Source organism: Convolutriloba macropyga, chromosome 14 (genome assembly GCF_964194025.1).
Source record: "Convolutriloba macropyga chromosome 14, txConMacr16.3, whole genome shotgun sequence".
Lineage (NCBI taxonomy): Eukaryota > Metazoa > Xenacoelomorpha > Acoela > Convolutidae > Convolutriloba > Convolutriloba macropyga.
Genome location: NC_134481.1, coordinates 45,834,660 through 45,852,208, shown reverse-complemented (window position 1 = coordinate 45,852,208; position 17,549 = coordinate 45,834,660). Strand labels below are relative to the sequence as shown.

Genomic DNA, 17,549 nt, shown 5'->3' with positions numbered 1-17,549 from the left:
AAAAATGACATTCAATTTACAATCTTATTTTTCAACTTGGGACCAATCAAGGAACAACAAAAACAACAGACAAAACAATAACAATAGCTGACAGATTACCAGGAAATAGCTACTGTAGCTTGATAAACCTGTCGTCTCAAATAACAAACAGACAGATTGAGACCAAAAAAAACTTTGCTCTCTATCGCAGCTATTAAAAGCAATGCCCATAAAAAAACAAAAATAGCAGGCACACTGACCAATACAGCTGCAAATTAGACTTAACCTGACAAACAAATAGCTAAACCTCTCTTCTAAAAGTCTATTAACCGCTCTGAAGGGTCCCCAACGCACAATCTATTGTAAACTCATCAGTGAAAACAACTTTTTGTTAATAAAGCAGGAAATATATATATATAAAAAGCTGTTTTGGAGAAGACGTATGTGATAACTTAGCGATACTTTTAAGCACCCACTTTTAAAGCACCATCTGAATGCGTGAACGCAAACAGCAAACTGCTCTCTTGTTCTCTGTGCTTTGGATTTTTTCAACAGACTGGCCTTCTAGAGCTCAGCAGATTTACCTTCTAAGTGCTCAACACTAGAGCTAACTAAAACTTCACTAAACTGCCGCGAATTAAGTTAGCAGCATAAATTCTAAATAAGAGCAACTTAGATAAACAGGACTTATGAATAAACAGGAAAGCGTGGAGAATCGACTCGAGAAGAGCAATAGCTTAAGCGAGCAAAGAACATTCTCAAGAGAAAGAACGGTCGAGCACAAAAATTCACGTAAATATACGACACTAGAATACAATAATTGCCTCAAACTTCGCTCGAGAGCAACTAAACGTATCCGACTGATGTCGGGCGAATTGCCCTCAATCGACCGTCGAGCAGTTCGCTTTGCTGGTAATAGCTTAGGCATAGGGAGGTAAGCAATGGGCGCAATAAGAGTGCGTGGGAGGGGCTGAGTTTCAAAGGGGTTCCAAACTACCAAAAGATCGCCCTTGCACCATGATTTAGTCTATAAAGCAAGATCGGTGAAATGTATAGTAAGAGACCACTGTAGCTCTAAGAGAGCTGTTCAGCGACTTGAGGCCCTGCTGGAATTACCAGCTTATCGCGGTTTTAGGATGAAAACTTGAACGTATCGCAAAAAAGACCGAAGGACAAATATAAACGCTGAAAACTTTGTGCACATTTAAAAAGTAAAACGCTTGAAAATATTTGAAAATATATCCGGCAGATAGTTGCAAAATAGCCACCGTTGATTTCCATGACCCCAATTGGGATTGAAAGAAAAGAACGGAAAAACAGATTGATGTAAGAAAGTTTTTTAATTTGCTTTTTAACTATTTTGATTTCATTATTCAAATTGTTGTTAGATATGCCCCTGTTGCTTAATGAGAGTATACAGAGGCTAGTACCAGTAACTAAGAACAAAGTGTGTAACGGGCATCTGAAAATGGGCTTTATGGGTTCATCCCGTTTCTAAATCTGATTTCGTTTCTTGATACTGAGTCTTCATTTTGAATTGCTTTGCTTAGCAACTGCTGTCTAAAACAACTTTTAGCAGAATGAAAGAAGAGTGAAACTAGCCTAGAGAAAAAGCTACGATTTCACGCAAAATATTGAACAAGCTGTTAACTAAGGTAAAGCAAAAAAAATTTTTCGACAAATTAAAAAAATAGGAGCGCTATAATAGCCGGCTGAGAAGCTGAGGCGGCTATTAATAGGAAGAGATAGAATTGACAGAATTTTTTCCAAATTTTCAAAATCTGTTCTAATTCGCTGTGCAGTTTCAGTTAAATTCTAAAATGATTAATTCAGACTTTAAACTGAAAGCTATTAAGCTTAATACTGATGTCAGCCAGCAACCGCTCTAATGAACTTTGATTACCTAAAGCACTCCGACTTAATGATCGGGCTTTATCGGTTTACCCCGTTTCTTTTGATTTTGCTCTTTCGACCGTATTCACTAGATTGCGTAATTCAAATGCGTGAAAGAATTTCCATTCAGCTGAAACAATGAGTTGGGTAAGTCAGAAGTCCAACGTGAAAGTGACTTATGTACAACAAAAAACTGGCTCAAAAGGTAACGCAAATTTAACAAAAGAGCGACTAAACAATAGCCGTTGAGAGGCTGACGGCGTCTATTAAAAAAATACACCAAAATTGGCGTACTTTTTATTTGACTTTTAGTAGTGAAATTGGCAGCGACCTGAATTCAGCCGCTGACACTTGTGAACGAGAGAAAAATTTAGATCACTGATAATGCAAAAGTCAAGGGGTAAGAATCACTGGAAAAAACTGCATGACAAAAGACCAGCACATTTGCAATATTTGGTTCAAACTTGGTTCTGGAGCTATTTTTAAAAAAATCCCACTAAACTTAGCTCGTTATGAGTTATATTGGCTGAAAACTAACACCCCGAAGTGCAAACGTTCCTGCTTACTGATTAAAAATATGACTGGAACAATTAAAACCGCTTCATACTGCTTCGCAACCTTTTGCATGAGGTCAATGACATCTAGCATGCTATGGATATGACACCAAAACGAAAATATGATCGCACGCAACATCTATCAAATCAGATAAGAGTTCGTACTGTTAGTTATTGATAGTACATACAAGTAGCAGACGGTTAACACATTCTCAATGACTCCCGATCGTCTATCGTGTAAGATGCAATTTTTTGTAAGATCTTTTGAGGAAAATTTTTTATCGTTAAGATCTGACCAGTCGAAGTTTTAATCGTGTAAGTTTTAATCTGAGTACGTTTATGAGGACCAAAGTACAAAAGGGTCAGAGGAAACGTCTTTAAAAAAATCCAGACTAATAAAATTACTACAAACGTCCATTGAGAGCAATTAATAAACGGAGCAATTATAGGAACGCAACAATAGCGAGTTGAAGACGACGCTGCTATTAAGTCATAACCGCTAGGTTGCTTTGTCTAGCTCCAAAATAGAATAGCCCGCATATAATTCCAATAAAGAGTACATCTGAATTTGACATCATTTTCTAGCACACTTCAAATGTAAAAAACAAGAGGGCTCGCTTAGATGGCACGGCATGTTCCCACATTTGCGTTTGAAAACAGAACATCAAATCAATATAACAAAAATTATATTAAAGAAACTATTTTTTCCAGACATTGTTTTTATCCAGCTTCTACAAAAAACTTAATTATGTAGCTGAAGTTTGAAACAGAAAAAAAACAGGGAAAAACATTTGAGCTATCAGAGGAACCAGAAAATCTGAGTACGAAATACTTTGTTGAGCTAAAGTATGACAAAATATTTCCAAAGTTTCCTAGCAAAAAAAGTTTTCCTAAAACGTGTTGTGACTCAACGCCAAATCTCCAAATACAAAATAGACAATCAAATCAAAAAGTGCTCAACTTTCTTCCCCAAATCTTGAGATGTTTTTCTATGTGAAAACACTGAACAAGAAGGAAGTTTTGGTAGCTTATATACCTAAGAACCTGTGATTCTAACTGGAGAAGCTATAAAGACAGCTTGAAAAATTTTATAACTTTATGCTGCGGTTTTGGTTTTAACACTCCTGAAGGAACATGTTATAGTTAATATCAAATCTAAAAAAACTCAACGTTTGTAGATCATCAAATCTAAAAAATCAAAAAAAAATAAATGGATAGAACCATAAGCTACGTACAAGAAGGGTCAATTGGGAGACGATACGCTTTACTAGAAGACGCATTTCAGACCTCTTAACTGTTTGTTTTGGACAGAATGACAAAAAGTTAATCAATATTTCTTTAAAAACAATTTTTAAAAGTTTTTTAATAGTTCAAAAAAGTTTTTATATTTCATTTAGTGAAAACACGACGTTAAAATTGTTAACAGAGACGGAACAGCTGAAATCCGAGTTGTTTCAAAATGCTTGAATATGAAAACTCAACGAATCTATCAACATCAGGAAGCAAAACAGAGCAAAATAGATAGCAAACATGTCAGAAAATTCAAAACTAAAATATTCTGTTTCGAAAAATGTGTCGTGTCCAAGCAGGTGATCTTCATGAGCATAAGTGGAACTCAACCCACAAAAAAACCTCTTCAAAAAAACTTTTTCTAATTAATGATGACCAGGCGTGCCGCAAAAGAAGGCTATGAATAGAACTAGAGTTAAATTTCAAGCTTTTTCAAAACAAGTATTGAAGTCATATAAGAGCTCAAAAATAATAACACCTTGCTGGCAGATTGCCTGAAAACAGCCGCAATAGCTTCGCAGATCTGCAGTTTCAAACAGATAGAACAAGAAACAAACCAAGATGTTACATTTTGATTAAGAATCTCAAACTTATTGCAGCCTCTAATAGCTGCTCTGTCAGTACCTTCAATTAGAAAGGCACACAAACCATTTTTGATAGTGAGATAAGTCACGTGACCAAAAACTAAATCACGTGAATGAACAAACTCGCTCAACTAAGAGTGAGAAATAACGTCACGCACGCATTTCAGTTGAAATTGCACGAACGAATGAACAAAAAGCAGACTAAAAGGGGTTGTGACCTCATATGCTCGTAACACAAATCTTGACGACGAAAAAAGATAAAACCAAGAGAAGGCCAATAATAGCTCAGGCTATCGCTGTGCGGCTATTCCCGAACTCCTAATTTCGAAATTCTAATTCCCGAAAATTTCCCGAATCCTAAGTGATTCACACAGTTAAAACCAAGCGCTACTGGAATTCATTTTTTACTCTTTAGTAAGAGCCGTAAGGGAGTCTAATATTGAAAAGGGATACCACTTATAGCAGCAGTCAAAGCACGATTAGTGAACAAAAACTCGCGAAAACCTGATTTCTCTATCTCAAGTTGAGCCATCAGCGCCCTTAACGTAATGTTTTTTTCGTTTTCTGTGCGCCCTCAGTGTGATAAACTAAGCCGTTCTACCACCTGATCTTTCCTCTCAAACTCGACAACCAATTGACCTCGAAATCATCAAAATTTGTTTTTAAAGAAAGTCTGAACCTAAAAACAATCGATTTTAAGAAACTGGAAATCAATAATAGCTGTCTGAGTTCTTGGAGTTTCTCCTAACAACTTATAAGTGTTGTTAGTTCAAAAAAAGACACAAAAATGGAAGACTATTTCAATAGCGGCACAAAAGGTGATCAAAATATAAAAAATGTAAAATAAAGCATCTGATTTCTTTTTCAAATCTCAGTTCAGTCCAAAAAAGTTCAATATGCAAAATGAGTCATTTTTGATTGGTTTTAAGTCAATTATGCATGCGGACAAAGCGCATGCTAACACTTAAACTTTGAGTTTTAAAGTTCAATATCTTAAAATTCTTTTCGAAAAATTTGTAAAAACTTCGAAATTTAATTCAAAAAATTTGGAACAATTAACCACTAAAAGATAGATCTCAAATGATTTTCTCCCTCTTTATCATGACTTCAACAAGGATTTACAACCAGCTGAACGTTGACGAATAAGTTGTTCAAAACATGTGAAGGACGGGTTAGAAACTCATAAAAAATCGGCTAGGAAAATGTTGCAACTTTTTTTCCAAAAACCCAATTTTTATCGTATTTCTGTACTGTATGGAGATAACAAAATGATTGAACATCTTTTTTTTAAAGATACCGCTTCGAATAAACTGCTAGATGTCGTCAATTATTGAAAAATTGGTCAAGCAAAAAATCGCATTAAAAAAGACTGATAGGACTAATATAATTGCTACAAACTTCGTTGGAGAGCAATTAAACAAAAAATGTGAGGCTAGCATAGTTCTCCCATTTCGTTTTCAAAAGAAGAGGAAACAAGTACTCTCAAATGTCGGATGAATTACTCTCAAACGATGGTTGGCGTTAGTTGCAGCTAGCTTTAGCATAGTTAGGCCAGCCACTGAGGGCGAATATAAAAGCGCAGAGGTCCTCAAATCATGAATGTTGGCCTCCTCAAGCATTCCTCAGCAGCTTTGCTGAGCCATTCACCCTCAGAAACCTTTAAGAGATATGTTCAGAGACTTAATGACCTCGGGCTATACCAACAGTTTATCCAGTTTCTATTGACCAGAGGTCAACCCGCTCAATCGAGCTAAAAAAAAATTAAGAAAACGGTCAAGTAAAAGTTTTCCATCGAAGACAGACATGTTTACAATAATTCCTTCAAAAATCTTCCGGGAGCAATCCAAGAGTACCGCAATATAGCTTCGCTCCGCTTACACGTTTGCAGCTATATAAACGTAGCTGCAATCAGTACTCTGAGTGACAGGAACCAAATTTCATTTCTGGTTTGTGACTCAATTAATTAATTACAATGTTTTCATCAGCCATCTATATGCTACAACGTGAAATGCTAGTTGTGACCTGTAGTGAGAGATGTCTGCTCTGGCCAATGAGAGCCTTGCGACCACCACCCCCACCTCCTCTCCCTCCAGCAGCCATGTCTGGCATTGGGTCATCAAATGGGAGCGCCACTGGCACATCGATGTCTCTGCAACAGAACCTCAGTTACAGTTAACTCCATAGCAACTGACAAAATTTTAAATTTCCCACCCTGTTGTAGATTTTCAAAAGTCGTATTAACAACTACAACACCTTGGTGTTCTTAATCGTGTTTTTAAACAACATAACAGATCAATTCGTACTCATAAGTAGGAACAAAGGCTGACTAGAACCTCAACTAACGTGGTGGGGGGCTAGTCATTGCAGTAGTGCTAGCACTAATTTACGAATTGAACTGTTATTATAACGATTAAGAAACACCAAGACAGGTCAGTTCTGCAAATGCAAACTCAAAGAGTACAAAAAAACTTGAAATAATCTCATCACAGCAGATCAAGTTTAAATTAAGCCCGTTTTAGAATGAATACTCAGAACCAATTCGAGATAGTTGCAAATCAGTGTAAAGATATGATATCAGAGCTTAATCAGCATGCTTTGTGTGGTACTAATTTATATATGCGCACCTTCGGCAGACAACGAGCTTCACGTGTGTATCTCGTTTCGATTCCAGTACAATATCTGTCACGGCTGATCTGCTCAAGTTGCGAAGAGGCTGGTCGTTCCATTCTAACACCTCATCTCCTGAAAAATGCAGACACAATTAACAACTGCAAAACATTGCCGACAGATTGCCGAAGCTGCGAAACAGACCTACTTGCTGTAGTTGGAAACGGAATTGATATGGGAAAACATTACCCCCAAAGATATCTTTCAAACGACCGCGGTTGACTATAATTTATGAAAGGTATTTTATTTCTGTTAATTCTATTGGAAATTATTATAGATCAGTAAAACAATTTAAACTCAAGGACTCAATGAAGCTTTCAACCAAAAATTAACTTTACAGGGAGAAAAAGCATGATAAAAAAACAAATTTTTGAAAACAGATAAATCTACGTCCAAATGGCTCCAGCAAAAAGACCCTAAAATAAGCAATTTTCTTGATGGACTGAAGTCGACTATACAAAAATCTACAGGACTGATGTGGATGCTCCAGCCTTATCCAAACATAGCCGGCAGATTGCCGGAAAATAGCCGCGATAGACGCTTGTGGCGTTACATGAATTGAAACAACTATAGAAATAAAATAGACAGATCGACCACCAGTCCTTTAATAGACCACTAGACTTTTTGGGTTAGCTTCGGACTGTCATTTTTATGAGACACATGAGCTCTATAAGGAGAAAACCCTAACAGGGCTTTTCAAAATTAGGATCTTTTCCGTTTGTGCCACCTCAGTTTAGTGGGCGCAAATTATTTGCACCCTCCAGATGCACGTGCAAAATTTGGGGTGAGGCACAAACGGAAAAGATCCCAAAATTAATATTCGAAATCAAAAACTCTAATATTCAAGAATTAGGGCATATGTTTGGCACTACTTAGATGCACACTATTGACCTTTAATAAGTAAATGTTCATAAAATTTAAAATTTCATAAGTGAGCTCAGAAGTCATTTTTTTGAGTGAGGTAAGTCATTGAAAAAGTCAATTCCAAGAAGTCACGGTAAAACGAAACAAAAATCTGCTAGACGAAGTAAAAAACATAGCAGGACAAGTCCTGAAATACAATTCAAATAATTGAATAAAAAAACTTAAAATTACTCTACCTGACCAGCAGATCAATTCAACTATGCCAGCCAAAACACAAACAAAAACATCTCAAAAAATTGAGAAACAAACAATCCAACAAACTAAACAAATATATAATCATTGATAAAACTTTGAAGCTTTTACCCTCTAAGGCAAAATTTGATCCCTTCAAATATACCTATTTCAAAAATATGTTCAAAACCAAATTTTGTTTCTGAAATTGGTGTAGTATTACATCTGCAAGGACTGAAAAAATTCATTGGCCCTTGAAGATCGATTAACTTGAAAATGACGGAAAAATTTTAAAAAAAATGAAACATATTCCAAATTTTAATGAAATGTTGCTAAAAATCGTGATATTAATGTCTTTGGAATAATGTCTGTGTTTAAAAGGACTTTGGGCAGAATGACAGAACAGAGGAACTAGCCTAGAGAAGTCAAAAAGATTTCAGGCAAAATGTCGAAAAAGCGGCAAAATGGGTAAAGCCAAAAAAAAGTTCGACGAAGTAAAAAAAAACATAGGACAAGTCCTGAAATACAATTCAAAGAATTGAATAAAAAACTTAGAATTACTCTACCTGACCAGCAGATCAATTCAACTATGCCAGCCAAAACACAAACAAAAACATCTCAAAAAATTGAGAAACAAACAATCCAACAAACTAAACGAATATAGAATCATTGATAAAACTTTGAAGCTTTTACCCCGAAAGCAAAATTTGATCCCTTTAGAAATACCTATTTCAAAAATTTGTTCAAAACCAAATTTTGTTTTTGAAATTGGTGCAGCATTATATCTGCAAGGCCTGAAAAAATTCATTGGCCCTTGAAGATCGATTAACTCGAAAATTTTCAGAAATTAAAAATGATACCAATTGAAATTTTAATGAAATGTTGCCTAAATGGTGATATTCATATCTTAAAAATCATTTCTTACGAAATCATTCTAGTGTCTCTAAAAACTATCTAGTAAAACAATTCCAAGCCTTAAAAAAATTATTGGTTCAAAGATCGATAGGCAAAAACTTTTATAAAATATTTCAAATTTCAAAAAACAGAAATTCGTTCTTTTAAAATGTTGAAAACCATCCAATTACCCCTAGCAACTAATTAATACCAAATTATCAAACCTTGTATGAGGTTATCTGGCTACGCAGGCAAGAAAAACTGAATAAAAGACAAATGTTTAAAAAAAAATTAAAAACAGAGAATTTTCAAAATTCGAAAGTTTAAATTGTTGAAAACAAATCCATTGAAACTAACAATTATGCAGTAACTTTTTTCAGACCGTGGATTAGGTTTCCTGGCTCTTGAGAATGGACAAATATCAAAATTTGACAAAACTTTCGGAAACCTCAAAAAAAAAATTCAGATTTTATAAAAAAAAATTCTAAATTCGAGACATTAAAATGTTGAAAAACATTCCATTATTACTAGAAACTATAGAGTGCCCTATTATCAAACCTAGAAGGAGATTCCTTGGCCCCTGAAGCTGGAAAAACGCAAAAAATGACAAAAAAAACTTGAAAAAGATTGCAAAAACTAGTGTCATTTTGTGTGTTTGTAGTACCAAAACATATAGCTCATAAAATTGTCATAACAAGTACTTTTGTCTCGCAAAAGGCCTTCATCAACTTTTAAAAACTTCAAACTAAGACTAATCAAGCAAAAAACTAAAAAAAATCACAAAAAAACATGAAAAATTGCACCATTTTGAGCCCAAAAATGACCTTTTAACCTTGAATTGAGGCCATCCCAGCAGCTGCAACACTCTAAGCACTTGAAGGACTACAAACGCCCACTTTGGGCCTCTAATGAAACTTAATGCCCTCTCGGCTTTACCTGTTTATCCCGTTTTGAAAGATAGAAGTCATTGAAAAATGTGTGAACACATCTTAAAAAAACAGCGCCCCAATACAATTCAAATTCTTTGAATTGTAAAAAAAATTTAGGAGCGCTATAATAGCCGCCTAGAATTGAGGACGCGGCTATTAATAATTTTTTTTTCAAAAGTTTTGAATTATCTTGATTCGTCTCAAACGAAATGAGACTTCCCCGTAACTCGTCACTTATCAACTTTGAAATTACTTACAATGGCCTCGGAAGACCTTGATCTCCAATGAGAGTTGGTGTCAAATTATGTGTTGTGATATGATATTATGCGTAAAATTTGCGCGAGCATGTGTGGGTGTGAAAACATTATTCTTAAGGGTGCAACAAATTTGTTGATTTAAAATAGAGGAGTTGCGTTGACGCTACCTGGTCTTAGCATGCCAATCAAGTCAGCAGAAGAGCCTGGCTTTACACTAATTACGAATGCACCCAAATGTCCAGGAGTGATCACCTGTCCCCCTCGCACTTTCAGACCAAGCTCACCCGTCCGTGTCCGGGGCAACACCATTCGCCCAATCAGGTTGTTAGTCTCTGGATCGGGTAACCAGTGCACAGAAGGCTATAAACACAATATTTCGACAGAAAGAAAAACAATCAAGAAAGTAAACTCAAGCATCGAAGTTTCTAACAAAATATGCAAAATTATCTCACGTAGAACAAACACGTGCAAGATTTGAAATAACCGAACGTCTGTAGACCGAGATATTAAACTGCTAGAAGTTTAACTGTATTGACCTTTTATATACTGAACGTCAAAAGTTAGTTAGCACCCCCTATTTTAACGGAGTAAAAATTCAATATTTGAGGCAATATTACCCTAACGTAAAATCACTTCTGAAAGCAATTTTAAATCGATTGATCCTACACTAGTCCCTCCGCCTGCCTAGAAAATTTAGATAGAACGAAACGTTCACATACCAAAAATCCCAGAGTAAAGTTGATCAACTTCATCCAAGTTTCAAAGTAAAAAGAAAGTTGTCATAAGATCTCAATTTAATCACATCTTTTCTCTCTCTAATGTTTCACAAGTACAAACTTAGCAATAGTTGAACAAACCTGAAAAGACATCACATCTTGTGACGACTTTATGTTTACTGTGAAACTTTACATTGGGATTTCTGGTAAGTGAACGTTGCGTTTTATCTAAATTTCATAGGTAGGTAAGAGGACGTGATTTTACGTTGGGGTAAAATTGCCTCAAATATTGAATTTTTACTTCGTGAAAATAGGGGGTGCTAACTTACTTTTGCCGTTCAGTATGCTTTGAAACTTGTTTGAAGCGCGTCAACTCAACATTATGATTTCTGGCAAATTACCATTTCGTGTTAACTGAATCTCAAAGGTAAGCAAGTGCGCTAGCATAGGGGATCGATGGCATAAAGATTGTTTACAAAATATTGTTGAGAGTGGAAATAAATTGTGTCAAAATAGAATTTTACTTCGTAAAGCTAGCGGTGCTAACTTACTTCTGACGTTCAGAATAATAAAGTGTTTTAATGAATAGTCACACGGTTGTTATGACATCGAGAAGTTATGACATCGAGAACTCCGAGTCGGAGCTGAGTTGTTGAATAATTTACGAGAGCGAGCTAACAACCGTTTGGTAATATTTTTAATCAATTCTCATGGCGGTTACAACAGCTGTATGACTTACGACATACTGCATCTGATTAGATTATCTTTTTCAGTCACTCTTTCCTGGTCATTGTAGCTATAAGAAGAGTGGTGGGAAAATATATTCTTAAGGCAGGGCAGCGCTTCTCTACTGTTTCAGGTTTTTGTAGTATTCATTGGTCGCTAACACGTTATTCGATAGATAAGTTATGCAACTGTTGTTATCGCAACGAGAATAAATGAAAATGGCTACCTTGCTATGCTAAGGTTAAAGCTGAAGTCAATTTGAAATTCTGCCTTAAATATTGATTGAAACGCTACGCGGCTCTTGACAAAAGCCCAGAATTCTCATTGACTTATCCGAAGTCAACCGTACTTAATTCATGCGATTTTCCACAGTCTGTAATTTTGGTTCCAACAAGGTGTAAGAACATGCAGAATATGAAGCGTGCAAATGGCTCTCGTTGAAATCAACATCAATTACCAATCAGAGGAATTGTGGAGACCATTCACTCCCTTTAAGTCCAAAAACTCAACTGACTAACAGAAAGTCTGAACAGATTTCCTACTTTTCGCCATTTTTTTCGTTACAATACTGGGTGCATCTGAAAATCCTCTCAAGTCTTGTGATAGAAACAAACAATCTCGCACAATTCTGGTCCGGTTAACTATTTTTGGCAGCAGAAATATTCTGATCTACTGTGTTACGGCTACCTCAGTATGATCACCAACTACAAAATACGAGCTTTAACATAGTACACTACTGTATGGGAAATACAGCACTTCTGGGGCGTGGGAACACGGCGATTTAGCCAAATGGGCGTCTAGCAGAATGGGAAAAAATACCGCTCTCAATAGTCAATTTTAAATGCATTATATAAAAACCAGTTTTTTGTAAAATTTTGGATTGAATAGCGTACTGAATGTTCACCGAGCACACGCCACCAGATAATCAAGCGAAGACGGCGACTGATTTATTTCGCCATTTGTTGTATTTATCTTACTCAAATTGAACCAATTTTTCTCATTCTGGTAAACCCCCATTCGGCTAAAATTCCTAGCTCCTGAGCGGCAGAGGTGAAAACTTAACATTACAGATATAAAAATATATTGTGTGAAAATACATTGACTTGTGATCTAAAATTACTATAACATAGAGGGAAGTGACTGAATAGTAGGGGGCGGGGGTTGGGGTGGTGTACTGAGCTGTACCCTGAGAGAGGTTAAAGAGGGCGACGCGTGTCCCCCTGAGGCAGTGGCTGTACCGGCAGAGGTGTGAACTAACACACCAGCAGGTAGAGATACAACGTCATCATCCATCAGTGACTCGGCCCAACCTTCATCCAAACGAAGGCAAGCAAAACAAGCCATACATTCACAAACATCATTAAAAAATTATTGGGAAAAGGGCAGCTAAGAACAGGCCTAATGCTGTTCCACTGTGATTACACAGAAACCACAATTATAACAAATAAAGCTGGCAGGTTGCCAGAAAAATGCCGCTATAGCTTTGTAGAGCTGCAGTTTCAAAAAGATACTAACAGAAACAGATCAAAGAGATTTTTTTTAATAAATCTGAGATTTTATATTTCGATTACAAATCCACATACACTTGCTGCTTCTATTAGCTGCTCTCCAATAACCTTCATTTAGAGTGACACACACTCACTTGACCTTATCTCTTTGAATTAAAGTCAGTTTAGAGCCAGGAGGTCAATTTTGAGAGCGAGGTAAGTCACACATTACCGAAAACTTAATCACAAAAATGAGCAGTAAAAAAATCACATAAATTCTGCGGTGTCATTGCTGATGTTCTCAAATTTAATTTAGATAAGTTATTGCTACACGCACTCACTTGACCTTATCTCTTTGAATTAAAGTGAATAAACGTCGATTTCAACGCGAGGAAGTCATTTTTGAGAGAGAGGTGTGACCAAAAACTTAATCACGCGTATGAACAAAAAACTCACTCAAATAAGAGTGAAAAATGACGCCACGCACACAATTCAGTTGAAATTGCATGAACAAATAAAAAAAAGCAGATTTGAATTGATTGTGACGTCATATGGACGTAACAAAAATCTTGACGACGAAATAAAAAACATAGCCGGAAGAGTTCCGGAAATGACTTGAAGTCGTATCCACCCAAAAAACTGGTTTTTCGAATAGCTAATGTCTCATTTTAGAAAGCATCAATGCAGTGAAAACAACAATTTTAAGTCAAACAACGAAAAAAAATTTCGGAATAAATAAATAAACATAAAAATTTAGGAAAGTAAGATTTATGTTTCATGTAGTACAAGTACACATACAAACGGAAACTGTTGTGTTATGCAATGATAATTAGTTATCACACCACAAAGTATCAGTCACGCTTTAAAGAGCTCACAGACATCTTGTTAAAAAGGAGAAAAAGGAGAAACGATTTTTGAAAAGGAGAAAAAATTATAAGAAAATTGTGTAAAATTTATCAATTTTTTTTTGTCAAACTGCATAGGAAGAGGCAACTTTGTAGAAAATGAAACTCGTATACGTCACAGTACAAAAGGCCCACAGTCATGAGGATTTAGTTTAATCAACGAAAAAATCAACAAAACAATACAATGAGCCAAAAAATGCAAAAAGACTTGGAAAATCAGCAGAGAAGTTAAAAATTTACAAATTAATCACCAAAAAGACAAAAGAAACAGGATATCCAGGCAAAAAACGTTTAAAACAAAAACTAATACCCCAATACCATTCGTAGTAAGTAATTATCAGTCAAAACGTTTAAACCGCATTTCAAGCAAATTCTCAGTGCCGCACTATGTCAAATGAAATCAATTGCCAACAAAAAAAACCTCAGAAAAAGACTATTAATGATTATTAAACCACAGAAAAAGACTATTGAAATGACTATGTTTATCAAACGACAAAAGCAGAGCTCATAAGAACCATAGGTGTCAAGAAAATGATACACCAATACATGCTAGAATGCCGAGAATAGGGACAGAAACAAAAACAGATAAAAACGAAAAGACTTGGTTAGTTTTTAGAAGTTAGACTTGGTTAGTTTTTAGAAGTTAAAAATCAAATTGAAAAAAATAATTAGTAAAACAATTACATTTCATTATTTAGCCTAAAATTATATAGTTATATACCTGTATTGATTAAAAATTAGAAATATAGATCAAAGATTGAAAACAAATATTTTGCATTAAAATTGTCAAAAAATTTTTCAAAATTGCACTTATGAAAACTCTTGCAGAATATCAAATACTAAACATCACAAAATTATTCGATTATTAGAAAAAGTAATAAAGCATCCCTGACAGTGCACAAAAAAACTTTTTCTAGAAATTTAATCCAAAAAAAAACAGAATTGGACAAAAAAAACTGCCAAAATCGGGCAAGCATGTATACAATTCTAGAAAACAAAAATTCCTCACGGTATCAAGATGCATTCAAAGCATGCAATATCAACTATTTATTGTCTCATGCACTGAATTTTGAAAAAGAAATTGCTTTCTAGAGTAGATCTAAAATAGCAGAAACTAATTTTAAAAAGCCAAAAAGAGTTAATAAATTGGGAAACATGTGCTAATTTAGAACTTAAAACGCATTAACAGACTCTCAAAAACACTGTGGTATCAATATCAGAAATTCGCATATTAAAATAGCTTCTATTGAAAACTATTTCTAAATAAATAAATAAGCAAAAAATTAGGCTAATTGTACAAAAAAACGGCTAAAATGGTTCTCTATGCGGCATTCTGTAAAAAAAAACACTTTTCAAAGTCGAAGTCATTCACTGATCAAAGCGCAATATACAAAATTTCCTCTGGCTCAGAAAAAGCCAGAGGAAATTCTACTGTTTCGCATGGCAAAAGTTCCCATGGCAATTCTACTGTTTCGCTTTTAGGCCAAAACTCCGTCTGAACAAATAGTACTTCCTTTAAAACCTCAATAGTACTTCTGTTTAAAAAACCTTAGAAAACCAATACTCCTCTTCGATTCGTAAAAAACCAAGAGAAGGCCAATAATAGCCCCAGCTATCGCTATGCGGCTATTAAAAAATACCCAGTAGATGGCCGCAAAAGCCGCCGTTGATTGCAATAAGCATGATTGGGATTGAAAGAATAGAAGATATTGAAAAAAAAAATTTTTGTACAAAAACATTTTTTAAGTCCGATTTAATTTGATGGCATTTCGTAGTTGAAGATACTGATGTTTCTTAGAGAGAGGCTACAGGGGCTACAACCAATAAGCATTACAGATGGTAACTAAGACTTATAGGAACGACGTTTAAATAGCGGGCATCAAAAATTGGGCTTTATGGGTTTATCCCGTTTCTACTTCGGACTACAATTTTTTATACTGACTCTGTTCATTTTGAATTGCTTTGCTGAGCAACTGATGTTCAAAATGACTCTTAGCAGAATGAGAGAAGAGAGAAACTAGCCTAGAGAAGTCAAAATATCACGCAAAATGTTGAAAAATCGGCAAAATTAGGTAAAGCGAAACATTTTTTTATTCGACGAAGTAAAAAAAACATAGCAGGACAAGTCCTGACGTACAATTCAAAGAATTTTTATTGACTCAACAGAAAACTAGACCTAAAAAGGACTATGAATGGATTGGCAAAACCATTAAAAAAATCCGATCCAAAAAATCGAAAAAACTGTAAAAATCAAAGTGAAATTGCCGCATGTGAACTAAAAACCACTAGCGAGAAAGCGAATTTTTGTTTAAAATTAGAGCAAAAAATTGCACGCTGCAAAACCACTCGCTTTTCCGCTCCACTTCCTGTTTCGGCGTGACCAAAATCACTACTCCAATTTGACTTCAAAAATTATGAAAATGTATGAACAGATCTTAAACATAGCCGGCAGATTGCCGGAATAGCTGCGAAAGAATAGACCTGCGTGCCATATAATAGAGATAGAAACAGATACAGATCTAAATTGAAAAAAAAATCGACGCCGCTCAAAAAACTAGGTAAAAAACATTCAGCGATAAATTAATAAAGCTTGTTAAAATTCATTCCGAAGAAGCCTCGTATTAGGCCCTTTACTGCACAAATGAGTTCCTTTGACCTTAAACAAATTCAAATTAAACTTAAGTTTTAAAGTGCAAAAGTCATTTTATTGAGTGAGGTAAGTCACGTATGCTCAAAATCTAATCACGCAAATAACCTAAAATCTTTCGCAAAAGCGAGTGAGAAATGACGTCACGCGCTCAAATGCCGTTAGTGAGAGGAAGAAGTCATTCAGAAAATTAGACTTTTTCAGCTTTGCGGTGTGAACAAATGTAAAACGAAAAAAGAGCGTCAGACGACGAAACAAAAAAAACCAAGAGCACCGCAATATAGCTACGCTCAGCTTACAGCTTCGCAGCTATAAAAAAAGCGCCCCAATGCAATTCAAATTCTTTGAATTGTAAAAAATTAGGAGCGCTATAATAGCCGGCTGAGAAGATGAGGGCGGCTATTAATAATTTGATTTCCCGACTTTTTCCAGATAGGACAAGATAATGGGTTACAAGAGAGTTTGAGAGCTTCCGACCAGTTAGTGTTACGGTTAGTGTTAAGGTTTGTATGTGGGACATTATGGTCAAATCCAGTACTGGTACATTTTCACGATAATTGCACTAGCTTAGACCCCTAAACACAAATGATAAGGAAGCAGAAATAATCTCTCTCACCGGAATCGGAGTGAATGCTGTAGTCGGAGTCATCGAAGAACTCGTCCGCGAGACTTGATATCTCAGTGGTGGACCTCAACTCGTCCTCTTCTCCGCTACTGCTGAAGGATCGACTGAAGATGCCAAACAACTCATGTCCAGTCACTGCTTTCATCCGGGAGTCACGCAACGTAGAATGCAGAGAGTTGGACCTAAACATCAACATCCCAATGCCCATTTGCTTCTTTTTCAATTTATCCAAAAACCAGTAAGACTTCAAGACCTTAGAAGACAACATTATCCGACTTGAATGGCTTTGAAACGCTGAATT

At 35.6% G+C, this 17,549-nt stretch overlaps 1 protein-coding gene across 1 annotated transcript in view; it reads right to left on the bottom strand.

Annotated features, from left to right (window-relative positions):
- The window catches only part of LOC142353273 (uncharacterized), a 121,007-nt gene that overhangs the window by 49,929 nt on the left and 53,529 nt on the right, over positions 1–17,549 (bottom strand). Inside the window, exons 6-10 of the mRNA XM_075405504.1 lie at positions 17,240–17,430; positions 12,770–12,894; positions 10,310–10,502; positions 6,925–7,042; positions 6,323–6,449 (exon numbers count right to left, since the gene is read on the bottom strand). Of these exons, the coding sequence (XP_075261619.1) occupies positions 6,323–6,449; positions 6,925–7,042; positions 10,310–10,502; positions 12,770–12,894; positions 17,240–17,430 (754 nt within the window). The remainder of the gene's footprint in view (positions 1–6,322; positions 6,450–6,924; positions 7,043–10,309; positions 10,503–12,769; positions 12,895–17,239; positions 17,431–17,549) is intronic.